Source organism: Triturus cristatus, chromosome 8, assembly GCF_964204655.1.
Source record: "Triturus cristatus chromosome 8, aTriCri1.1, whole genome shotgun sequence".
Lineage (NCBI taxonomy): Eukaryota > Metazoa > Chordata > Amphibia > Caudata > Salamandridae > Triturus > Triturus cristatus.
This window is the reverse complement of record NC_140591.1, coordinates 1,661,450,537-1,661,477,575: the sequence shown is the minus strand read 5'-3', so window position 1 is coordinate 1,661,477,575 and position 27,039 is coordinate 1,661,450,537. Positions and strand designations below refer to the sequence as shown.

Below are 27,039 nucleotides of genomic sequence, written 5' to 3'. Positions count from 1 at the left end.
GGGTGCTGGGTAAGGAAACTTGGATCCCAAGGAGCTGAACGACAGGAGCCTCTGTGCAGTGCTTGAACCAGGCCCAGGGTAGGACCTCCATAAGGGCTTCATTGAATAGGAGTAATGGGCCTAAGGGGGTGACTCTGGGCTGAAGCACCTCTGTCAAGGATGACTAAAAGAGAACTCACAGGATGTGGGGTCATTAGTATTTTCATAAACAAACTCTAGCTTTTAAAAAGGTTTGGTGAACTGCCATCAAACTGGATGATGGTCATCCATGTAACGCTTTGTGCCTGGAAGGGAACCACTGTGATCCTGGGTCCCTTTCAAGGTTCAGAGATGAGCGCTGGGCTGTCGGTCATCTCCAAACTTTACAGACTGAGGCCCATCGCGATGCCATTTAATATCTCTGCCCTCTGCGCTACAATGTCCATAAAACTATCAATCAGGCCCCTAATCCTTTCAGTCAAGGGTTTTATTTGCAAAAAAAGAATTCAAAATATACCTAATCATCCCCAACAACATTTAGTCACTAAAAAAATTGCCATCCCAATGCTAGCTCAGCAATATTTGAGACACAGATCCAAGACCTGGTGTTTGTTGCCATACTGTAATGTACAATAGAGTAGCACTTTACTTTTATCACAACTGTAGTGGTATTTTGTTCCCCCCAACTCCTTCAATCAGTTTCCCACATAGTTTTCTACTCTTAAAACTCTTATCTACCAACCTGCAGACCACGCCTGCGGCGAAGAGGACGAGGCCCAATGCGTCCACCTGATTCCAGAACTTGCTGATATATAAGAGGGACCTCTTCTTACCGCCCATGCCCTCCGGGTCATAGAAGCACTACAGGAGACAGAGACACAAGAAGAATGAATGTCAGACAGATGCCTGTCCAAAGCCCTTCTCATGACACACTGATGCTTCTAGGCAGCCACTTTAGCAGACTCCAACCAAGACAAAACTACACTCTTTGAAGGAGTGGCAGAAGATCAGTCCTTCTGCTTTCGAGACCCGCCCAGGAGGTTGTCGAAATAACTTTTCCGGCGTCACTACACTTAATGGAAGCCTACCTACTTGGAGCATAACAGGTCACACTTTGGTGGAAACAGCAGCTCATGGTTAACATTTTAATCTGTGTTCATCCACAGGTAACGATGACAGTAGAGAATGGCGAGGTGCTGTGTATTTAAAAAGGATACCCCTGGGAATTAAAACCACATCTGAGCAAGCTAAATGGTTTCAAATACAACAATAATTGGATCAAAAAGCAATGCTCGATAACCATCGTTAGCATAATGTACCCCCTCCCTGCTGGAGATGAAGCATCCAGCAATGTGTGATGAAGTGATCTTTGTACTACCTGAGGTCTCCTGCTTGGTCTCTAAGGTTCTGGCAGAATGCAAGCAGAATAGAAAGACTCATGTGCACATAAAGTTACACAGTTTAAATGTGGTATTTGGGTGGATTCTAATCCACTGACACTCTAGCAGGCCCACTTCCAATGTCAATGTTCCTATTTAGAGATAATTTTAGACAAGGTTTTATTAAGTAGGCTTGTACATCCAAGCAATGCCAGAGAACCTCCATTAATATATTTGTAAATGCATGAGTAAAACTGGGATAGAAAGCACATTCAGTAGTTTATTGTTGTCATGAACAGACAACACAATACATAGCAATGGCATTAGCAGAGAACTTCTAAATAAATCAGGATGGCTCCTGTGTTTTTTAAAAGGGATTCACCAGATTGGAGGGTCGAGTCAGCCAGGTGAGGAGGGAATAGGTCTAGAGGGGAAGTCAGTGTCTCAACAGAGCACACTCGCCAACAGCTGATAGTCCTAATGTCTCTGACAAACACAGTTGTAGAAAATGCCAAAAACAGAAACCAAACGTTTTGTGGTCTGGAGAGCGGAACCAGGGTTGCTGCCAGGTGGAAGTTATTGCCTGTAGTTTAGGAGAAAGGGATAGAAAACAAGTGCAGGTGAAGCCGCTTACTTCTCTTTCTGCGTGTTAATGAAGGAGAAGATCCAGCCAGGGACAGAAGACGAAGCGCACTATCCAGAAGAGTCGAAGAGAAACTGAACTCAGAATGGAGGCACATGAAAACTAAAGCAAGGCTGCTTGAGGAACCTCCTGAAAGAGTCAACCTTGGGGTGCAGCGAGAAGCAGAGGCACATTACTCTCAAAGATGGCCACTATCGCCTTAAATTGGGTGCATTGTCATCCGACTACCAGGACAGGAGTATTGGTACTGATGTTTGAAGAAAATTATAAACCTACCAAGAAAACTAATTTGAAAAGATTTAAGAAGGTGTAGTACCTTGGGCCATGGGTGAGATTGCATGTCAGCTAATTGATGATTGACTTTGATAAAGACCTGCTCTGGAATGATGCTTCTAATGCTACAGGTGTATTTTGAGGTAATGTTTTATCAACAAGACCCCTTTCAGTAACAGGAGCAAGTCCTTTGAATGTGTAACTCACTTCCACCCAGCAAGAAGACAGAATGTGAAGGCCCATGACTTCCTTACCTGCCGCAGTTCCTCACAGAGGACAGAGAAGATCCAGCCGTAGAGCAGGTATTCTCTCCAGGATGGCGAGGTCTGAAAGTCAGTCATAAGCACGTGGGAGAAGAGCCAGAGGAAGCCGATGTAGGAGACCACGTTCCAATAGAAGACCACCACTGGGGCTGTAAAGAAGCCGACGAGACGCGCCATGCAGCTGAGGGGGCGCGGTTTCTTAGACCCACCAGAGGATGGAGTCTGTGTCCTGCAGTTATATTTGAAGAGCAAACAAATGCATGTTATCATATTTGCCCCTCACTATTTGGAGCTTTTTGGCAGATAATGAGCGGAGGGCAGCCTAGTGAGCCCTTACTGAGAAAGACAGGGTCAGCCAAAACATATGAAGCAAGACTGGGTAATTATGTATATACATAAAAACACCAATGCCCTACAGAACATTACCTTAAAATAAAGGAAACAATTTAAGGGTGTATAGTATTATGAACTGACCAAGACAAAGGGCCTGATTTAGTTCTTGGCGGATGGGTTACTCCATCACAATGACGACAGATGTCTCGTCCGTCGAAATTTAAATCCCATAGGATATAATGAGACTTTGATTTTGGCGGATGGGATATCCGTCACCATTATGACAGAGTAACCATCTGCCAAGATATAAATCAAGCCCTAAGTCATTGAATGTCTAAAAATATATTGCTGACTATTTTAGATTCAATATTAGATGTATTTGTGTAAAGAAAATGACTTACTACATTTCATAAACACTCAGTTGTAACATGCCTGCGCATTGCTCAGTGATCACATTGGCAAAGCCAATAGTTCTGGCATTTCACATAGTTGCAGTGCCACTAGTCCTTACTAAATGCTCCTCTTGAGTCAGAACAGCACTAGCTTCAAGTCCTTAACAAGACCTCAGTCCCTTGACGTTACAAGATGTCCTTCTCAAGTCTGAAGCAAACACTTGACAAGCCTTTCACAAAGCTACAGCACCTCCTTTTGTTGTTAGAAGCCCCTTTTGAGCCAAAAACAACTGTTCTAAGAGTCTTTAACAAGGCCGCAGTGCAGCAAGATGTTACTAGCCTTACCTCTGGGGTCAGAGTCAACTGCTTAGAAGACATTCACAAACCGGCAGTACCTAAAGTCGTACCTAGATGCCCCTCTTTGGTCCAGTAGAGCAGCCTTGAAAGTCCTTCCCACAGCTGCAGTGCTGCAAGCAGATACCGGATGTCCCTCTTGAGTTAGATCTGCCTGCTTGAAATCTTCACAAAGCTGCAATACCTTATGCTGTTACTAGATGTCCTCTCACATTAGAAGCAACTGTCTCAAAGCTAACTGTGTGTGGCTTCAACAGACATTTGCATATAAACTTATTGCTCTTTAATGATTTGTGCTTGTTTTCCCTATGGGAAATAAATATCCCCAAAGTGGTTTATGAAGAGGAGTCCATATTGCAGCTTTCGATATATCTCTTGATATGGAAGTAGGCAATGAGACCCTACTGCACACAAACACTTGCAATCACTGGTAAATACAAAGGCCTTCAAGTTTCAAATCTTGGAGCACTATTTGATGTATATAGGTGAAAGCACTGACATAGATTTCTCCTATATGCGAGCTATTGGCCTTGCCATTGTCTTTTAGCAATGAAGTACAGCAGCGTGGCTACTGTTCAAGATGGCTAAATGTTACTGGCATGATGTAGAGGAGAGTTGCATAGAAGAGAGTGGGGTAAGGTGTAGTGGCATATAGTACCATAGATTGGAGTAGCATAGAGTAAAGTGGCATAGAGTGGGATGGCATAGAGTAGACTGGCATAGATTAGAGTGGCATGGAGTAAAGTGGAGGGATGTAGAGTTGAGTGGTGTCCAGTAGAGTGGTGTACGAGTAACAGAGTACAATGGAGTGGCGTAGGTTAGAGTGGCGTACTGTGAAGCCGAGTAGAGTGGCGTAGAGCTGAATTGAGTGATGTAGAGTAGAGGTGTACAGGGGAGTGGCGTACAGTGGTGTAGAGTAGAGTAGAGTGGCATGGAGCAGAGTCACATGAAGTGAAGTGACATTGTGTGGAGTTGAGTGGAGCAGCATAGATAGGCGTAGACTGGAGTGTATTGAAGTGGGGTAGAGACGCATGGGATAGAACAGTGTAGGTTAGATTGGTAAAGAATGGCATGGCCATAGAGTGGAGTGAAATAGCATAGAGTGGAGTGGCATAGAGAGGAGTGGCATAGAGTAGCATAGAGTAGAGTGGCATAGAGTAGAGTGGCACAGAGTAGAATGGCACAGAGTAGAGTGGCGTAGAGTGGCACTGTGTAGAGTGCAGATTAGTAGAATTATGTGGATTTGAGCGGCATGGATGTAGTGGCGTGAAGTGGAGTGCATGGAGGAGAGTGGAGTAGAGTAGTGCAGAGTGGCATAGGGTGCGATAGAGTTGAGTGGCATAGGGTAGAGTGGAGTGGCGTAGTATGTCATAGAGTGGCATTGTATGGAGTGGAGTTGAGAGGCCTACATTAGACTTATATAGAGTGGAGTGGCTTAGATTAGAGTGGCACAGAGTAGGGTAAAATGGAGTTGAGTGGCATTAAGTAGAGTAGCATAGAGTGGAATAAAGTGATGAAGTGTAGAGTAGCGTAGATTGGCATAGAGTGGAATTGAGTAGAGTGGCGTGGAGTGCCCTAGTGTAGAGTGGGATGAAGTGGTATGACAAAGACTAGCATAGAGCAGAGTGATATATATTAGCGTAGAGTGGGGTGGAGTGGAGGATAGTGTTGTGGAGTAGAGTTATATAGAGTGAAGTGGACTAGAGTAGAATGGTATAGAGTGCCGTAGAGAGGCCTTGTGTGGAGTGGAGTGGAGTAGAGTACAGTACAGTGATGTGGAGAACAGTGGGGTAGAGTAGAGTGGTGTGGTATAGAGTGTAGTGTAGAGTAGAGTGTTGTAGTGTGGAGTGGCTTAGAGTAGAGTGGCAGTGAGTGGACTGGTGTAGAGTGGTGTAGAGTGGCATGGAAAAGAGTGGTGTAGAATTATGTGGTGTAGAGTGGAGTGGCATAGAGGGGAATGACTTAGAGTAGAGTGGCATGAGGTGGCCTAGGGTGTTGTAGAGTAGTATTTTGTGGAGTGGCGTAGAGTGGAGTGGCATAGATTAGAGTGGCGTAATGTACAGTGGAGTGGTGAAGGGTGCCGTAGAGTGGAGTGGCATAGACTGTAGTGGAGGTGAGTAGCTTTGTGTGGAATAGAATGGCGTAGAGTATGGTGGCAGAGATTAGATTTGTATAGAGGCAAGTGGCATAGAGTAGAATGACAGAGTGGGGTGGTGTAGAGTGGAGTTGAGTAGAGTTGAGTGGCACTGAGTGGAGGGTCATAGAGTGATGAAGAGTGGAGAGGAGTAGAGTGGCGTAGATTGGCAAGGCATAGACTGGAGTGGCGTAGAGTGGCATAAAGGTTTGGGGAGTGGCATACAGTAGAGTGCCATAGAGTGCCGTTGTGTGCGGTGTTTAATTTGTAAAATATTAAGTTCCAGGGCTCTGCCAAGTAGGCCACTGCTGCTTGCACCACCCATCACCCTTGTTATCGCTGCCAAAACAACTTCTAACCATCTCTCTTGCATGTTAATGCAACAGTTCAGTTTATGTCCCCAAATCTAAAGAAATGGCTGGTGAGGTAGGTATTAGCAATTTTAATGAATATTGTACTCCTAAACAACCCTTGTTCTGCTCATCTCTAAATTAGATGAGCAGTGCCACCATGTGGTAGACTGTTGTAAGTATGGCGTTGACAATTAGGTGCTGGTGCCCGGAAATCATCGGATCAAATTAAGCACTGATTGTGTGGAGGGAAGTGGTGTGCAGCAGAGGAGCACTTGCTGTCATTGCGAGGTCAATACACGCTGAAACCTCAGCCCAGCTGCTTGCTGATACCTCTGCGAGGAGGGATGTCCAACCTGTGACCAAGATGGGAATTTACATTCTTTCCCTTCAGATAACGGGGGTTGGATTCTTGGCAGAACACACACAGACCCTAGACATCTAAGTTAGGGAACACATAGTAGGAGTATGTTATATCTATATATTGTTTTATATGATTGCATATATACATTGTTTTAGAAAGATGGTGGAACTATTCATTTTGTTCACTGTCCTTTGATCATTGCAGCACATAAATTCTACACAAGAATCACAATGGTTGGGGGTGCTAGGTGGTGCACTTGCGGAATGGCTGCCACTGAGTGAAGCTCCCGCAGTTCGGCATAAAGATCTGTAATTTATCCTGTCCGATTGAGCTAATATCATACACAACCAGGAGTGTCGGCCAGCGGAACTTATGGGGCATCGAATGTCGTGATTGCAGTGTCGAGAGATGGCTGTTCATGTTCCCTGAGCGAGCCTGCTGTAGCGGCCGTGCGGGGACTGTTGGGCACTGCTGGAGGACAGCGGCGAACGAGACTACGCTGCATCGGGGCTTCCCGCGTGGAGTCCAGGCCGCAGCGGAGTATCCCTGATACCATCGCCCGGGTGAGTGCGGCTGGTGAGTCGCGCCCCGACATTTGCTGAGGTGGGAGTCGCGCTCTTCCTGCATCGGAGCGTGCATGATTGCGATGCGAGGTGTCTGAGGAACGCTGGTGCGAGGAGCGAGCCGCACGTTTGGCGGGCCGGCCATAGGCGGCGCCATTGCTGCTAATAGCTGACTGCACCCCTGAGCACAAAGCGGCGGGAAGCTACCCGCACCCGAATCCTTGCTGGAGGTGAGATCTGCGCTGGGGTAGCGGCCGGTTGGCTGAAACGAGGAATATCTTGGCAAGTGGATTCTTCGCCGATTGCCGGCGGGCGCTGGAGGTCGCTACGCCCGGGGGGTCTGTGCCGACCAGGTGTGGCAGTGTGCTGAGTACTGTACCTGGCAGGGTGCTTGCCCTTCGATAGCAGCGCAACGTCGCTGGTGCCTGCTGCGCGCTGTCCTTTGGACCCCCAGCGGTGGCGGCGAGTGGCGGGCAGGTTGGCGCCCTGTGTGGCCGATGCTGCTCGCGGAGCTGTGGTCCTGGGGCGAATTCTGAACTTGCAAACTGGTGAAGGCCTACCGTACTGCATACAAACATTGATATTCGCTGACCATGTGCAGAGGTGGGCCCTGATTGCGGGAGGCGCTCCCCCCCCCGAGGCGTGCTTGGCCTTCAGTTAAAGCCAGGCGCCGCTGGGGATCCGGCCGGCATAAAGACTTATTGCGCTGTGGAGGGGACAATCCTGATTTCGATATGCCGGCTGCGGCGGATGGCTGGTGGTAGCTTGTATGTTGTGTGTTGAAGAGCTTGGTGGAGACCCCTGGGTGGTTGAGGTCTGCGGGAATCTGCCACGTATAGCTGCGATCTGCTGCTCAGATATTAGCTGGAAAATTGCTTCAGGAGTGTGACGACTGAAAGGCTGGAACAGTAACATAGTGGTTGACCGCGGCCCTCAGTTCCCCAGTTCGATAATACTTCAAAGCTGATAGCTGGGAGGCCGTGGAGGTGGTGGATAACCCTAACAATGGGGAAGACAGACGCGAAACAACCACGTCTTAACTTTGACGCCAAAAAATCTGTGCGCTCCCAAGCGACAGAAATGGACATGGGCACAGAGACAGGTGCGTTGGGTGGCGATGCTGGCCCTAGCGGTGAAATGAAAGCGCTTATCCTAGAGGTCCGGCAAGGCCTGACGACATTGGCAGATAAAATGTACTTCGTGACCTCTCGCATAGACAGCATGGTACATAAGCTTGATCAGCATGGGGAGCGCATTACAGAAGCGGAGCGGAGGATCTCGGACACCGAGGACACAACGACACAGCTCCAAAGTAATGTTGCCCAAATGGATAAATTACTCTAAATAATTGCTGTGAAAAATGAGGAATTGGAAGCGAGAAGTCGCAGAAATAATATTCGCGAAAGCTGCGACAAGCCAAAATAGAGTACGCGCTGCTATACCCTGCGCGGCTGCGAATTACACATCAAGGAAAACAGATGTTGTTTACCAAACCCCAGCAGGCCGAGGAATTTTTGAAACGCCTCAAGAAATCTAGGGAAGATGCCGGTGCCCCGGAGGGCCTCGATGCAGTGGACTAATTACTGACTAGTGACGTTGTTGTGTGTGTTCGATGCCTCTGTCAAGTTGTTGCTGTTGCATGGGAGGGAATGGGAGATCTGGTGCAGTGGATGGAATTGTTGGGCAATGGAAGGTCCATGGTGTTTCACTCGATGCCGGCTCAACGGTTCACTAATGCCGAACACCTCACTGACTCTGCTTGAGGCGGGTGCCCTCATCTTATTGCCTCGGAGTTGGTGAGGGTTGGTGGAGTCACCTAGGCTGATCCCCCACAAGGGAAATCCCCTGGTAGATTTCGCAATAACGCATTGGTTGTTAAATGGGGGGGAGGCGGGTGGGAGGGGTCTATTCCCTGGCATGATTGGGATGTCACTGTGGGTGGAGGGTGGGGGGGAAGTTGAGGGGTTTTGTATCTGTTTAATGTATGTTTTAACAATGTTTGCAGACTTAGAGATACACAAATACGGTGTACTAGATGATTACCCGCTGAAAGTGAGATGTCACGACACACTACACAGTCACTAAGGAAAGAGCTGCCACATCCTAGCCTATGGTTCATCACTTGGAATGTTAGGGGGTTGGGAGATCCACGAAAGTGTAGGCAAATTATCTCCTACCTTGATCGCCACCACATCCAGGTGGCCATGCTACAGGAAACCCACATGGACCCTTTGAGACCGACGGAATTTGCCAGTAAATGGGCAGACCACAGAATATATACCCCGTTCACGTTTATAGGCTCAGCCACGGACCCTCAGGGACGCTATGTGTTGGTATGGGGCCGATTGGGGATGGCTTCAGTTATTATGGTTTGCTGCTATGGTCCCAACATTGATATGCCTGAATTTTTCTCTGTACTTTGGGGTAAGATCATGGAATTGGGATCTGCACAGGTGATATGGGGTGGTGATTTTAATGTGGCCCTTCAGCCTTCTCTCGATAGGTCGAATCCTGCCCCACATCACTACACCAAGACACAAGCGGTTATGATGGAGATACTTCAGGAGGGCTGCCTGGTGGATGCATGGCTCCTTCGCCATGCGATGGTTAGAGAGGGGACACATAGTAATACTTATGCGGGATCCTGGGCACGATTAGATTATTTTTTGCTCTTCAGGGATCTTGCTCCCTCCGTAATAGCGATTACTCATCTGGCTATAACATTTTCCGATCACTCACCTGTTCAGATGGAGGTTAACCTGCCTGGCTACGATGCACCCAGGCGGCATTGGCGATTACAACCTACAGCCCTTCTAGATGCATGTTTTCACAGGGAACTGGGAGAAGAGATACATGATTTTTTTAATAGAAATAAAACTTCGGTTGACTCCCTAGAAATATTATGGGAGGCCTTCAAGGTCACCATTCGGGGATTCTGTATCTCGAAAAGCTTTGGGGTCCTGAAAGATCTCTGAAACACACTACAGAAGTTGGAGCTGGAGCTTAAGACGTTAGAACGTGGGATGGTGGGGGAGGGTGGTATGCATATACAGCTGCAGTTTAAGGAGAAGTTATCTGACTATGTGGCCACGGCAGCCCGAGAGTCCAATTTTAGGGGAAAATACTGGAGGGCGAGAAGGTATGGTGAGGGGGAACGCCCTGGTGGGGCACTGGCAGAGATGATTAAGAGACCTAGGGGATCGCAGAAAGTACTGGAAATCCATGACTCAGATGGGGTACCTCACATGGACAATGCGGAAATCTTAGCCTGTTTTACCACACATTACTCAGCATTATACGCCTCCCAATGCCGGGGCGATATAGAGATTGACAATTTCCTGGGGAATGTTGCGCTGGGGTGGCTAGAGGATCATCATAGAGAATTCCTTAGTGCCCCCTTTGAGCTTGATGAGATTGGAGAGGCCATTATGCAACAGAAATCTGGTAAGGCCCTAGGACTCGATGGTTTGCCAGACGAGTTTTACAAAGCCTACATTGATATCATGGCCCCGGTGTTGAAGGACGTGTACCTGGAATCAATGGAAGGTGGCAAGCTTCCCCCGTCTGTGAGGATAGCAATGATCTCATCATTGCTTAAACCAGGCAAGGCCCCTACCTCATGCGACTCATATAGACCTTTATCTCTATTGAACTGCGATACGAAAATCCTGGCTAAGGTCCTTGCCAATAGACTGCTGCTCCTAATAGATAAACTGGTGTTACCTGACCAATCTGGCTTTGTGCCTGGGCGGGATACCTTGCATAATCTCCGTACATTGTTTTCCATACTTCAAAACGTAGCGCCAGAATGGCCCATGGCTGCGGTCTTTCTTGATGCCACGAAGGCATTCGATTCTGTGGAATGGGACTATCTCACTGCAATACTCGGCCGGATGGGCTTTCCCTTGATCTGCGTTTCCTGGATGCGCCTTCTATATACTTGCCCAACTTCCTGGGTTCTCGTGAATGGACATATCTCAGCTGAGATTCCCATATCGCGAGGCACCCGACAGGGGTGCCCACTATCGCCTCTGCTCTTCGCCCTTGCGTTAGAGCCATTGGCCTGTAAACTAAGGCAGCATCATCGAGAACGCACTCTGCACTGTAACATGCGGCACATCTTCATTTCGCTCTATGCCGACGACATGACGTTATACGTCAGAGACCCGCAAGATAATCTTAATCCACTTTTACGTGAATTTAGAGTGTTTGGGCGACTGTCGGGCATCCATATTAATTGGGCGAAATCATTGATTTTTCCTCTCACGCCTGCAGTGGCTCGGTTTGCGCCTGATTTTCCTCTGGGATGGTGTGACGCAGACATCCGCTATCTGGAGATTCAAATTGGGACTACTCGAGATGAGATTATACGCCTTAATTATGGCACGGCGATGGAACGCTTGGCGTGCAATGTCACGCGTTGGATAGCTCTGCCGTTGTCTATGGCTGGCCGTGCCTCACTGATTAAAATGGTGATACTCCCGAGTTTTTATACCTCTTTTTGAATATTCCCTATCCCCCAGGACGACATTTTTTTGCCTCTCTTAGAACAGAATTGCTGAGATTATTTTGGTGGGGCAAACAGCCTCGTCTGAAATGGGCTGTGCTCACACTGCCATACGCGCAAGGAGGGTTTGATCTACCAGATTTTGAATTATACTATACATGTGCGCAGGCAAAGCATGCGTACTATTGGATGAACACACCGAGCTTTATGCCTCAGATTGCGGCGAAGGACTGGTTGTCAGATCCGATTCCGTTGAGTGGGGCGGTTCATGCACATACACCAGCCATAAATACTCCGCCCACCACTATCACGGGTACAGTTACAGCCTGGCTCAACATAGGGCGAGGTCTTGGTGCTGCAATGTTATATTCACCATTGATGCCTCTCTCTTATCACCCACAGATGCCGTTATTGCAGGAAAAGGGGTTTCTTAGGTTATGCATGCGACTAAATATTGGCACATGGGGGGACCTTTTTCTACACGGTAGATTTCGTTCGGCCGATCAGTTTTTCCAGCAGACAACTCCCAGTCCGTTAGATACTTTTCTGTATTTACGGTTGCAGCAAGGGATGCGGAATATACACCCGGAATTTCCCAGGGAGCCAGACTCGTTAGTCCCATTTCATCGTATGTTGAAGGCAGATAGCCCAGGGCGTATGGTCTCTATACTATATCACACGGTACATGCTCTTCAATCAGAATATACACATGCGGCATTGCACCACTGTTTCGCTGACCTGGGATTTGACCTGTCGCTTGAACAGTGGGGGTACTGTTGTAGGCGAGTTGCACGCATTTCCGCTAGCTGTCAATTGCGTATTATTCACTTTCGGTACATTCACCGTATCTATTGTACACCTGCAAAATTACACAGACTCAAGTCTGTGTAATGACAGTTGCGACCGTTGTGGTGGTCCAGGGGCCGGGTTTCTGCATTTGGCATGGGAGTGCCCCGGGGTCGCAGAATATTGGTTGAAGGTCTTTGAAGCACTCACACAGATGACAGCGGTGGTGGTTGAATGTAGTCCACTTATGGCACTGTTAGGCTATACTGAGCAGCTCCCAAAGGTGTGCCGCCGATACGCTCAGCTTGCACTTCTTTTGGCAAAACGATGGGTGGCATGCAGGTGAGGAAGAGGGCGTGCCCCCAAATTTAAAGAATGGCTCGAGGACTTGATCTATAGTCAAGATCAGCACTCCATTTATGCAGAAACGTTGCCCAGTAGCTCGAGACCCAAAGATATATGGGGACCACTTAAACAGTATCTCCTGCTACACGCCCCAGGAGGATCCTCATAGGTTACAGTGGTTGGCCTGGAGTGTCAATAGCAGTACTTGGGACGTAGAACCGTTTGGCCTCCTCCAATCAAGGGGATTATAGGTAAATGCTTTGCTTTATGGGACCCTCCGAAAGATACAAAAATGTAGCATGGACTGCCGGCCTGTGAACTTATGCGCTGGATGTGGACTTCAACACGGCGAGCGGGGGGCGGCATGTATTGGATTATGTATCTCATTGCTCTATGTTGATCTAATGTGTGTCAAGTATGAAGAAGCTGCAATGATTGTCTGCAGTTTGGATTTGGTGTGTTTGATTGTATATCAGAAAACTTACTAAATAAAGTTTAAACAATGGTTCAATAAATATTGAAAATTCCCTGTGTATTCTCTGCATAGCTCTCCAAGAGAGAGCGCGAGTGACTGAGCAAAAGGGTTTTAGATCTGTTTCCACGATTAGTGGGGGGAGTCAGAGTTGGCATGTTCTGGGGTTGCCATTTGCTACCTGTCTATGTTTAGTTGTGCGTATGGCAGCACTGTGAGCTAGCTGGTCTATAGGTCCACATATTCCGAGGCGTTTCGCAGAATCAGTCTGGCACGATCCCAAAGTTTGTGTTGCCCAACGAACACAGTTTCTACAGGAAAGTGGAAACTGCATGACAGTTGTGGCTGTAAGGAACTAAAGAGTCAATAGAGACAGCAGGTAGGATGGAAATAACATAATTAAGAAGGTGTATGCCTGTGTAGGAAAGTAGAAAAGCACTTTGCCCGTACTGGAATAATATTGAAATGTTTATAATATCAAAAATAATTGTGTAATGCAAAAAGAGGAGGAAGAGCACATGTACTTGGCCCATGCTCAAGGGAATAGCTGACACAAGAAAGGAAGGATAGCCTACAGGAGCTGAGCAATCAAAAGATTATGACTGAAAGTGACAGTGGAAACAATTATTGGTATGTTGTGGGTGGGTTATAGCTATAAGCCCACTGAATTCTAAACAATACGTCTCGCAGCACACATATGTGCTGTGCAATCGAGACCTAAAACGAGGATAAGCAAAGAAAAGAAAGTTGAACTATAAAAGGAGAAAAATTCAATATTAAAGGACTGTACAACCATCCTGAACATTGAAGTGCACTCATTTTCAGGTGGATGTACACATGTGAACTGAAAATGTTATCATTCCCACAGCAAAAGAGCCACTGACTGATGTGGATTGAACCATTACTCCATGCAGTTCGCTATCACGAATGGAAGGAAAGTATAAATGGCAATCTGGCAGGCCAATGGCACAAGAGAGCTTACCAAAGCCCTATGTATCTATATGGATGTAGATATATCTCTATCCACATTTTATTTAATTACTTCTTTATTGCAAGATCCTTGCAGATGGCTGACAAGAGATTCTAGCAAGAATTATTACAATGCAAATCTTCTCCCCCTAGAATTTCTCAGTGGTAGTAACCAACACTGAAATCATTCCCGGCAAAAGTCATGTATGGCATTTCATTTAACAAAATATGTATCTGCAGGCTTTAATACAGAAAAGTGTCAATCTATCCTTAAATGCTTATCGACTTTAACATATGCTTTTCATAATTAATATGGCAGGCCTAAAGCGTTTATCATAAATCTTCACTATAAATAATCAGGCCAATACCCTGTATTCTTGGCCTGTCACCATCACCAAGTCTGGCCTACTGAGTTGATCCGTAAGCCTTCCCACAAAGCAACCATCAGGCAAACATAATGAAATTACAAATATGTACAAAATACAGTTGTCAAAACAGTATTAAGACCCTAGTAATAGGAATTCATCGATCCCTGTGGTTTGCTCAGGAGGGTCACAAACACCAAACCCTGGCACGGTAACCTGGTAAACTCCAGTCTATAGGCCTTAACATAGTCTAAAAAGAATCCACTCTTAAAAGCCTATAGCCTTTAACACAATGCATCTTACAAGAATTAAGTAAGGCCTACTTGCTTTTTCACAACTTTTCATTCTAAAGAGATCACACCTAAGGAATCTGGCCTAACTTGCCCCAGTGAACGCACAAGGCCGGTTGCCAATGCAAGTGTCCAGTTTAACAAAGATTCTCACAGTGCAAATCTTCTAAACTTGTGGTAACTAACTCAAATCCTCTTGAATAAATATTAAAGTCATTTATGAGGTTCCATTTAACAAAAAACCTATGTGGAGTTTTTAAATCAGCGTAATGACATTCAACCCATATATGCCTATTGGCTTTAACATATGCTTTTCACAATCAATAATCACAATAGCATATCATTTTCATTGTCTTTTACATATGTTTAATCATAAACAATCAGGCATATACCCTTTATCATTGGTTTGTCACTACAACCAACTACAGTCCACAGTACTGTGGGCCCGATTCACAAAGGCACTTACGACTCATAAAGTTACGAGTGCGGAGTCTCCGCACTCGGGCGAACTCTCTGCACTTGGGCTGGAATCTCCGCACTGCAGCGCTCTGTGAGGAGATTCCACCCTGAGCACTGTGACTCTGCACTCGAAACTTTATGAGTCGCAAGTCCCTTTTGAATTGGCGTTAGAACAAAGGGCAAACCCAATAGTCACTGGGACCTGGGTAACAAACAGTAAAAATAGAAATGGTCCCAGAACATACGTAAAATTGAAAAAGGTCAACAAAATAACTGTTGCAACGAATAAGGCAGAACCGAAGTGTTATTTAATCACACTTGGAACAGGCACATAAATGCATATGAAAAATCACACTATTTATAAAGGTGCAGGGTGCCACGGGGAAGGGGAGGGAGTGACGAGTTAGGTAGGGTAGTAGGATAAGTGACATATAAGCGTTCATAACAATAGCACAAATCAATTGCTGGGCACGTTACTGTCGTGCCAAATAGTCAGGATTAGAGTCATTCATTGACAGAATTGAATGTTTAACCAAACAACCATATACAAGTAATAGTCCACAGTGCTCAACGCACTATTGAAGGTACTGGCATGGTGAGATGTCGACGTTTCGACCCCTCTTCCAAGGTAGGTTGATTAAATCCTTACGGGTGGGGTCTTCCTCAGGACAAAGAGGATGGTGGAAAGGGGAAGGTGGGCACCAGTTTGAGGAACGAACATCTAATCAGTGTCAGCTTAGCATCAGGGCAAAAAGGCTCCAAAGTCGGGTGGGAGTGAAAGGCACGTGTATTGCTCGAAACAAAAGGGAGGAATTGATTACTCCGTCGAATCACACCGTAGCGTGGATCGGTATGTTGAGTGAAATTGAATCACTGGAGAAACAGCCTCTTGAAGCGGCGTTCGTAACTGCAACTGCTCGAATCTGGAGCTGTCAGATTCGAGCAGTTGCAGTTACGAACGCCGCTTCAAGAGGCTGTTTCTCCAGTGATTCAATTTCACTCAACATACCGATCCACGCTACGGTGTGATTCGACGAAGTAATCAATTCCTCCCTTTTGTTTCGAGCAATACACGTGCCTTTCACTCCCACCCGACTTTGGAGCCTTTTTGCCCTGATGCTAAGCTGACACTGATTAGATGTTCGTTCCTCAAACTGGTGCCCACCTTCCCCTTTCCACCATCCTCTTTGTCCTGAGGAAGACCCCACCCGTAAGGATTTAATCAACCTACCTTGGAAGAGGGGTCGAAACGTCGACATCTCACCATGCCAGTACCTTCAATAGTGCGTTGAGCACTGTGGACTATTACTTGTATATGGTTGTTTGGTTAAACATTCAATTCTGTCAATGAATGACTCTAATCCTGACTATTTGGCACGACAGTAACGTGCCCAGCAATTGATTTGTGCTATTGTTATGAACGCTTATATGTCACTTATCCTACTACCCTACCTAACTCGTCACTCCCTCCCCTTCCCCGTGGCACCCTGCACCTTTATAAATAGTGTGATTTTTCATATGCATTTATGTGCCTGTTCCAAGTGTGATTAAATAACACTTCGGTTCTGCCTTATTCGTTGCAACAGTTATTTTGTTGACCTTTTTCAATTTTACGTATGTTCTGGGACCATTTCTATTTTTACCTTTTGAATTGGGCCAGGAGTGTAGTTTTCCATGTGACAACCATTTGACATACAGTCATAAAAGTGCAATGTTTGCAAAATGACAGTTGGTAAAGCAAAATGCTATCTCTCCTAAGAGAGCCCGACAGCGACTATTCCAGTTCATATCTTCTGTCCTCACAGTTAGTTTGGGTTCATCACCAGCACCAGAACTCCTGCTTTCTATTGTTATCTGTGAAATACCTACTTACAGGCTTTAGGAAAGTGTAATGGCAATCCTTCCTTAAAGGTCTGTTGTCTGTAACACATGCTCAAGTTAACAATTGCGCTCCTCCCATCTGTGCTGCTGTTATAGAAAAGCAAACACCATAAATTATCTAGTGATATAAGACAGTTTAATAGCATTACAATGTCATGTGTGCCTCTGAAAGTTCAAGCTCAGGAAACTGTAGATATATAAACAAAATGATTACTCTGTGTGGAGGGAAAGCACTTTTTTGCGGAAGCACACCACTTTTGCCCAATCAGAACATGTACTCCTTCCTTCCAACACGTGGGAGGAGCCAAAACCCTTTTCCTGGATATGAGTATCACATCATTATCTGGTGACAGCTGTGCTGTTAATCCAGACAATAAGAAGTGGGCCGAAATCATAATGTGGAAAATACCCACATTTCCAGGGCCTTTTGAAAGGGTGGCATAGGTGAGAGAGAGGGAGTTACAATCCTTGGCAGTAATTACAACAAACCATTCGCTGTATTTGTGACCCCAGCGAATCTTGAGGACCAAGCAGATGAGCGTCTGTTGATCTAAGATGCAGGCAGGATGACAGTGATGAGATTTGCGTTGCAGACATGCACTATCTGTACGATGAGAGGCACAAAAAGCAAAGCACATGGCTTTAAATACAACCTGTTAATGCACTGGTAACAGGGGGGAAACAGGTCCTAGATTGCTTGTGTTCCGGTTCAGGGAGGACCTGGCATGGCAGTTTGGGCTGGACTGTTCCTGCTGTAGCAGGGTCATGATTGATCTGCGTATGGCTGGGTCCAAACTGAGGTGACACGGTGTGCAAAATAATGATGGATTGGGATGCAGCTCTGAGTGGAGAGTGATTCAAGCATTCCATACATCACTGTTTTGCATACTTCAGCAGTTAGCTGGACAGATACTGCTGCATATGACTTCATCCTCACTTCATGCTCTGGGTCTCCTCAATGAAATGCTGAGAAAGTGAAGAACCTTCCAAGACCATGAAGGCTTGTGAATCAAAGCCTTGAGTTCTGGATATGATGTGAGTAGTTTTATGACCTGAGATGTCCATAATGACTCCACTGAGATCTGCAGCTCTCGCTGAAGTGAGAATCCAATGCCTAGCTGGGTTTCTGAAGGATCTCTGCAGTTTCTTAAAATAAACATGTCTTGAGTTCGTTTCACTTTTATGTCCCAATTGCTATATTTTTATAGGCTCAGCCAGAAGGGGTTTAGGATATGCCTTTGGTGGTCTGTACGGGTCTCCAAAGAGCCACCAGAGTTGACCAGCGAAACATTGGTCCAGCAAGCTGCACAGGAAGTACGCATTGATGGTGGCAGCGAGGATCCATCAATGTTTCATACAGCAGCTAAATGACAATTTCTTACAGATTGTGAATCTCTTCCTATTCACACTGGCATTGATATTTCTCAAAAGCTGGGCAGTCGTAGAATGGATAATAGAAAACTTGCATCAAGACCCCATGTTGCCTGCAGTATGATACATGCATGGCATCAGTAACATTCACAACATATTCAATGTCTAGCCTAACTTTTCAACAGCCCCAGTTGTTAAACCTTTTTAAGAGCTCAGCTGGTGTTCCTCCACACTACTCTCACTGCAGCCTCTCTCTACATAAGAAGTGAATTTCTCACCTGAAAGTAACAAGTCCAGTGTAGATCAGAGGAAATAGCAGCATACAGATGAGGAGTGAGACAAGACCATTGTCCACTGACAGCTTTCCCCACCATATTTTGGTCAAAAGCATCTGAAGAAGAAAAGCATTGAACAACAAAGGTCAGAGTCTTTCCACACCACACGTCACTCTATGTCGTGGAAGTAAAGCTGTTTGATGTGCTCCAGTCTGGTCCTCAGGAGAATCATCTCTACATAATGGAACCTACTGGTGGCTCCAGACTACCTCAGCAGCAGGTCTGCACACATGCCACCAAGTGCGGGTTGTAGGGAAGGGAGTGTAAATATTATCTATGCTCTTCAGGAGGTGCTGGTCACTTCTAATGAAGTAAGTATTCAAATACTATGTACACATGTCACAGGCACGTTTTTGTAAGGCTACCAGAACCAGATGCCCAAACTAAATAGGCAGAACAGGGCTTCTATTACACATGCGTTATAGGATGAGATGTGGACAGGAGAGCAAAGGACACATGCATGCCAACATTTGAGAAAAATAAAATAGAGGGAATGTATTTCCCCATTGACTTCTATTGAAACAGATGCAAGTTCAGGCGAGAGATAGCTAAAATAAAGTCTACAAAAAGCATGAGTCTCCTGCTGGAAATGGGTCTATTGGCATGTATGATAGCACACCACAAACAAGGGGTGAGGGAAGAGTGGCTTGGATTAACCAGAACATCTAGAAAAGAAACCGGTAATGGTTAGCATGCACCCCTTCAACAGTAGGCTTTGTAGGAGACTGTCCACACCTCTCACTCACACCTCGAACTTCAGTCAAAACATTTGGTTACTGGTTTATTTACAGTAAGTAGACCGTTTCTGACTAATATTTGAAAAATATGATCAGATCACCCCTCTATTAGCTCCCCTTGCCAGCCAACATCATCCTCAAAAACAGCTGCATCATTTGCAAGGCTGTAGACAACCAGAAACAGGGATGCAAATAATGCAACCTGTAGAGTAACAAACATTAGGGAAAAGGAAGGACACAAATACCGTAAAGCCACTGACCTGCACTCCACTTTGGGACATGAATCTCATGGCTTCTGCCTCCCGCGCCAGCTGTAAACAATTGGTTTTACCCCAGGCTGGTGACACCCGTGTCAGCAGCTCCTCGGCCCGGGCCTCGTTCTTCCGAAAGCACTCTGAGAATACTCCTAGGAGAAGCATAGAGGACATACAGGGGTCCATAATATATCATGCACACACATGTAAACAACACTAGACCTGGCATAAACACAAGAACCCTTCACAATCACCGGGGTCCACCGAGAACCTTCCTGTTGTCAGAAAATGTATGTATTTTATGTATTTTAAGACACCACAATGAAAAAGATCCACCAGAGGGCTTCAAGAGCTATAGAATTTACAATGTACAGTAAATATGTTCTTCTCTTCTTAACCCCGAACTAGCACTTGCATTTTCTACACATTTGACACTCAAATCCTTTCTCAAGGAAAGCATTGGGCAAGTGTCAATGGGTTACTCAGAGTTACTTTGGGTGACCACATCTGGCAGGGAGTCTGGCAGGAGGAATAGCAAGGTCCACAGAGACAGTTGCTTTGAAAATAGAAGCAGTCTTCAGTGAGTTCCAGGCACTTGTATCCCTTTATTGCAGGTTCCTATGGAGTGGTCCTGACTAATACTTGGTCCACAAACTAGGAGAGGTGGCCCTAGCCCCAAGAGTTGAGTCACTCAAGTCGTCTTTGTCCTGGTAGAAGTTTAGTCATCACTGGGCTATCAGTCATCCAGTATTGTGGTCACAGCAACATTCTTCCTTGGGCAGTAACTCACCTTCTGGGTGACCAAGCTGCACTTCTATGACTCTACTGTCTTCAGCAAACTCTGGTGCAACTTTGAGCATCAGGTCCTAGTCCCTGGTGCTGCACAACGATGAGAAGTAGTGGCTTGAAGATTTATGTTATGTTATGTTATGACAAGAAGTAGCGGCTTGAAGATTTGGGCTACCTTATCACCAAAGCCGGTTTCTACAGCTGTTGTGGCCTTGTGCTGCGAACAGGAGGTCAGCCAACTGAACCTTGGAGTCTCTTGCTTCTGCTGGGTTCCGGAGATTACTTCTCTACAAGGAAAACACAGCAGGTACAGTCCCTCTGCTTTGGTAGTCACCAGGCTCAGCAGGTGCAGTCCATGCCAGAGCAGCCTCTCTTAGCCGTTTCCACCTTGCAGCAGGGCAGTCCTTCTTCCAGTCCATACGAGATGTGCTTTCAGGGTGGTAGGGGTGCCCTTTTATATTGAGAAAATGCCCTCAGGGTGGACGTGGGCAGTAGCCAAAGGGATGCTAGTTCGCCCATCCTCTTGACCACTTCCTGCAAAGTGTGGCATCTGGTTATCCCAAGATGCACCATTCTGCCCACTTTCGATATGGCAAGACCCCTCTCTTGGTGTGTGGAGCTCCCTAGCCCAACCTAGAGGTGTGGTTACCAAGGGGGAAACAGCCATTACAACGCAGCTATTTCTCCGCATGCCATTACATTGCAAGCGTTACACTGCATGCGATGTAACAACGCGTAGCCATTACTATGCATTTGTTTACATCACATACGCTTTTACCACGCATGCGATGTAAAAAGAAAATGGCGGTCCACCTCGTTGTGAGGAAACAGAGGCTCTTCTGTTTCCTCTCAACGACGTGTACCGCCCCTCAGACCCGATGTGCAGCAGGAACCTGGAGGAGAGAGGAACCCAGAAGATAGAGAGGTAAGGTGGGTTGAGCTTGGGGTGGGGGTTACTTTTTTAGGGTAAAAGGGCGTGGGGTGTGTGTGTAGTGCAGGGTAGTGTTTTAGGGTTTAGGGTAGTGTCGGGGGATCGTGCAGGGTAGTGTTTTAGTGTAGCGAGAGGACTGGGGATTGGGAAGGGTCGTGCAGGGTGTAGTGTTTTAGGGTTTAGGGTAGTGTTGGAGGGTCGTCTGGGTAGTGTTTTAGTGTAGGGAGAGGACTGGGGTCGGGGGAGGGTCGTGCAGGGGGTAGTCTTTTAGGGTTTAGGGGAGTGTCGGGGGGGTCCTGCAGGGTAGTGTTTAAGTTTAGGGAGAGGACTGGTGGTTGGAGGAGGATTGTGCAGGGGGTAGTGTTTTAGGGTTTAGGGTAGTGTCGGGGGTCATGCAGGGTAGTGTTTTGTGTAATGATGTTGTACAGGGTTAGTGTTGTAGGGTTAAGGGTAGGTTCGGGGGTTGTGCAGGGTAGTGCTTTAGGGTAGGGAGAGGAATAGGGGATGGGGGGAGGGTTGTGCAGAGGTACTAAATTAGGGTTTAGGGTAGGGTAGTGTAACTTACCTTAGATACATTTACCAAGAGTATGCCTCTGGTTTGTGATGGCATGCGTGGTAAAGGCATATTCGTGGTGAAATTATTCGATGTAATGATAGGTCGTTGTAACTGAGAACGCGTAGTAATACCCGTGTTGTAATGGCATGCGTGGTATTAGTACGCATTGTAACGAGTAATATTCTTACTGTCATGAAAACTCACCTGACCTCTGCCCTCTCGCCGTCCCTCAGGGAAGAAGCGGGCCATTGGAATCAGGCCGCGAACCATGTCCGCGCAATGCGGGGCTTATGGGAGACTACCAAAGCTGCCAAGGGACTACGCTTCCCGGCAGCCGCTAGGCACGACGCGCGCGCACAGGAAGTGACGCGGCGCAAAAGACGGGAATCCATATAGCCAGGAACCGCGGAGAACTGCTCGCAGATTATCCTGGAGCCTGACCTGACCGTGTTGCAGATCTCATTGTGGAGTTCCCCGGGTGCGGTAAGGGTGTCAGTGACACCGCCAAGAGTCCTTTAGGGCACACGTTTGTGCTTCCGTTTGTGTTTCCGTGCTTCGTGATATCAAAGACTGCCAAAAAACGAATAAGCTTGTGAGACTTTGTAACAGGCATTTAAGAGAACCGGAGTGAGTGCGTGGAGCGCTCGACATTCACGCTTGACCTTTACCAGGTGGTATGACCCTAAATACCACGCTGTGAATTCTTTAAACACCAATGTTTTGCCTTTCCTGAAGTCACCGCTGAACATGTATTTATGAACTGTGTGTGTGTTGTGTTGTCTTCTAGCTGGGGGTTTGTAGAGGGGCAGCTAGGCTACAGCGTAAGACCTTCCTTCCTCAGTGAGGCCTACCTGCACACCCTCTTTGGTGGGTATATGGTGATACCCTATATTGGCAAAAAGGTATATTCTGCTGCTGGTATAAAACAAGGGGGGGGGGTTCTTATGTATTGTTTGTGTATCTACAGTCGCGCCCTGTGAGTACCTATACAGAATAGCGACGTCCCGGTGCACACTGCAGCTAGCTGGCGTTGAAGCGGCCTTGACGATATTTAATCGCCCTTCTGCTGTCACAGCTAGAACTGGTTATTTTTCTTTACAGGTAGACTGAATTGTTTATGTGAGTCAAGTGTGTGTAAAGCCAATTCAGCTACAGGCAATCCGGCTAACCAAACCTGTGCTTCCTTTTCAGATCTCCCTCCCCGCTGTTCCCATCCTTTCCTTCCCCTCGATTGACCCCCTTAAGCTTCCGTGCCTTTACGGCTATTCGGAATTAGGGTTGTCAATAGGGGGGCCCCCATTGAGCAACGAACCGATCCTGAGAGGCCTACGCGGGACCTGACACTTACCAAGGGGATTACGGCCCCTTAAAAACTGGTTTGGCAACTGGTGTCCTCTCTCCTTCCCTAGGGCCAGCCTTTCTACCTTACAAATAGAGCAGCCCCTCTCCCAAGTGATCTCCATTTGTTCTTCGAAGGCAGCTTCACCTTTAAAGCTTGTCTTTTGGCCCAACACCTATGCGGCCTACTTCTGGAGAGTATAAACACGTCTCTCCCACGCAGGCATCTATTGTCTCCTTTCTTGGGCGTCATTGGCATGTCTACCCTGGAGGGCAGAGAGCTTTCTCAGGGACAAGCCTGCTGCCCAGGAGATTTAAAGTGGCAACTTTATAAAAGTTGCACTCAGCACGTTACATTAATTTCAACTTCAGAATCAAGTAGGGCTTATTGTAACAAGTTGTTTAATACCTTGGTGTATCATCTTTAGCCAGATTTAGCACAGTTGAGGTGTCACTGTGTACTCACCAATGGGGCGACCAAGTCTTTCCATAGTAAAAACAACAGTTTTACATTTTTACTCCCACAACATGTAAACTACATGCTCTGCCCATGAAATATGCTGCACCCTGCCTTTGGGCTTGGTAGACCTACCTTATGGTTGACTTACACATATTTCACATGGAGGCCAGACTTTGCCATTGCTTTAAATGGTAAAGTTGGGCTAGCAGTTTAAAACTGCTCTTCCTGTCCATGATGGCGGACTGGGAGATGTGTTGCACTTGCTCATGTCCAGGCTGGTACAACCAGTGCTGCAATCCCTGGGGTGACCCTCTAATTTACGTGCCCTGGGTTTCCATGGTACCATATACTAGGGGCTTACAAGTGAGTTAACCTATGCCAAACTGTTATCAACAAGTTCGATATACACGTGTTATGGTTAGGGCACTGGTACTGAGGCCTGGTCAGAAGAACCCAGTGCACAGAGTCGAAAAAACAGCAGCATCAGTCAAAAATAACTTGGCTCTGACTATACAAAAAAGAGACATTTCCTTGCAGGTAAGAATGGTTAACTTCTCTTTGCTGTCGAGCCATAAACCCTGTCAATTGCCTGTCCTTTATTTATGCATTGAAGCAGAAGGTAAAAGCTCATAAGAAGAGGGACACCCATTAACACTTGTTAATGCCTGACAGCAAGTGGGCAATAAGACTATTAGCATCAGGCCTCCTATTCTCACCGGGAAACATCCTTTACCCCGCAATCTCAACATCGCACAGCCTTTACAACACAGTCACTACACCGACGTTACCATGCATTACTTTAACCCGCAAGTCCTTACAATGACTTGCTGTAGAGGGCCCGTTGTTGGACTGGTGTTGGATTTTTAAGTCCAACACTTTACCTAGTGTTGCAGAGACTCGAGTTGGAATAGTAATTTACACTATTCCAAAGTCCAGTGCCCCCTAAAGCAAGTTGTTGTAATTACATGCATGGTAAAGTAATGTATGGTAATGTCGCAGTCGGGGTAGTGACTGAATTGTAAAGGCATGCGGGGTAAATGCATGCAAGGTTTCATCATGCAACCATTCTTACAAAACAAGGCTCTAGTTTCATGCTTTACTCCCTCTACTGAACATAGAATGAAATCAAACAAAATGAGTAAGCGCCTACAATCCAAGCATTCTGTTTGTCTGCGCCAATATCAGGGTCCTATACCGTGTGCTAATACAGGTCTAGGTTTGTACTTGGAAGTAGAATGATGATGTCATAAGTTAGGAAAAATAAAAGTCGCTGTAGAGACCTTCTATTCCTGAGTCTCGATTCAAGACTACCAGTGCAGCCCATCACTAACCATCACCATTGAGCCAAGCACCAGGGCTGACAAGGACCAGCAGCCAATAGCAATAAGATAAGGGAAGGACCTCCCCTGTAAATGGCAGGAGTATTATTAGATGTCAACAGGACCTGCATTTGTCACCAAAATAAACTGGAGGGAAAGTGTGAATGTCATTGCGGTCTTGAACACAAGGAGCCTGTTTTAGAGTTCGGCAGGGGGCTAGCCATTCTTCAGTATTACGAGTGCAATAGGCTATAGTGCACTTATAATAAGGAAGATGGTGTATCTGTGGTGTTTCTGAAAGAGTCCCCACCTGCCAAATTCTTATCAGGGGCAAGGACTTTGTGGAGGTGATAATACCTTCTACTGAAGTACGTTTTCGGAACCTCCAAGGAAACTTCCTGAGATACAGATTCACTGTGATGGAAGCCTACATGCACGACCTATGTATTACTGCTGCTGGTTTAATAAAAGGTATCATGACCTCCATGCATCCTACATAGAAGACGGATGAAGAAGGGAATGTTTTAAAATCTGACCCACAGCTCTCTCCTCGTAGAGCGCTGCCAGTGCCATCATGTTCTCAGAGTTGTCCGTCTCGTCTGATTCCTTTGAGAGCTCCTTCAGGATTTTGCTGCATGCCAAAGCCCCCACGATGCAGTCTGGGTTCTGAAACACAACAAACAGTTGTCAGGTATAAAGACAGCCAGAACTATAGAGGATAAGTGCACACCCTTCTCCCATTCAGTTCCTCAAGTGAACAGTGAAGGGCCTTGGAGCACTGATTGATGTCCAGCTAAATTCAGTTCTGTCCACCTTGCTATTCTTGTAAATACTCCTGATCACACATTTCTATCTTCTGACCCTGAAGGAAACCATACAAGAGGATCTTCAGTTCTTTCCTGAGTGAGATCTACTTTCATCTGCAATTTCTTGAACCACACAACCTCCTAAAGCGTCAAGTTTACCCAGTTTGGTGTCTTAGGTTCACCCATAAGTGACGCTAAGATGGGTCTCTGCTCCAGATTCCCCCTTTCTGCAATCCATTAACTCTGTTACTCATGTCCATCTTCTGTCTCAGTGGTCCTGCACCCCTCCTTGGCATCCATGCCTTCTTTTGGTTTTAGTGGGTTTATTTTCTCTTGCTCCTGTCACAGTGCCTTCTCTCACTCATTTTCATACCTTCTCTCAAAGAATCCATAGCATTGTATTTATTCAACGAATCACCCTGCATTACAAATGTAGCCATCATGAGAAGGAAAAGCACCATCAGCAATACAATGTGCCTCATTTGTCACCAAAGCAGGTACTTCTTGCGTGGTACCAGAGGAGAAAAGTAAAATTTGGGGCTTTTCAAACTAAACCCCCAGATTGTGGAAGAATATTCCTTGTTGACCAGGCTCACAATGTTCAGACAAGAGCTGAAGCCTTATCATCTGGATTTGCATTTCATATCAAACTTTTTTGTTTGTAATGATAATATATATATTTTTATGTTGAGTTGTAAGCCTGTACTCTAGAAAAGTCTGGGCTCAAGTAAGGCAGCAAGTAAGTCTAGCTCATACCTGTGACCAGGCGATCTCTGCAAGCTCTTCGCGGCTCTGTAGGATGCACCAGATGAGAATGTCACGGATGGGGTAGACCGGCAGTGCCGGCAGCTCTTTTGGATGAGTTTTACGCTTTTTACCCAATATCTGGAACAGAGAATAGTAACAAATATGATATCTCTTAATACCCTTATTTGCAACCGAGGTTTGTGAACCAACTCATTGGGAGGTGCAACAGCAGCACCAACACATGCATTGGAGGAGACAGGACCAAGGACCAACACCATTCTAGCCCTATTGTTCA

General features: G+C 46.3%; 1 protein-coding gene across 1 annotated transcript in view; it reads right to left on the bottom strand.

Moving 5' to 3' along the window:
- LOC146808507 (transient receptor potential cation channel subfamily M member 2-like) overlaps positions 1-27,039 on the bottom strand; it is a 206,396-nt gene that overhangs the window by 89,408 nt on the left and 89,949 nt on the right. The window contains exons 10-15 of the mRNA XM_085623588.1: positions 26,754-26,882; positions 25,728-25,857; positions 19,805-19,950; positions 18,751-18,863; positions 2,529-2,766; positions 722-840 (exon numbers count right to left, since the gene is read on the bottom strand). Of these exons, the coding sequence (XP_085479714.1) occupies positions 722-840; positions 2,529-2,766; positions 18,751-18,863; positions 19,805-19,950; positions 25,728-25,857; positions 26,754-26,882 (875 nt within the window). The remainder of the gene's footprint in view (positions 1-721; positions 841-2,528; positions 2,767-18,750; positions 18,864-19,804; positions 19,951-25,727; positions 25,858-26,753; positions 26,883-27,039) is intronic.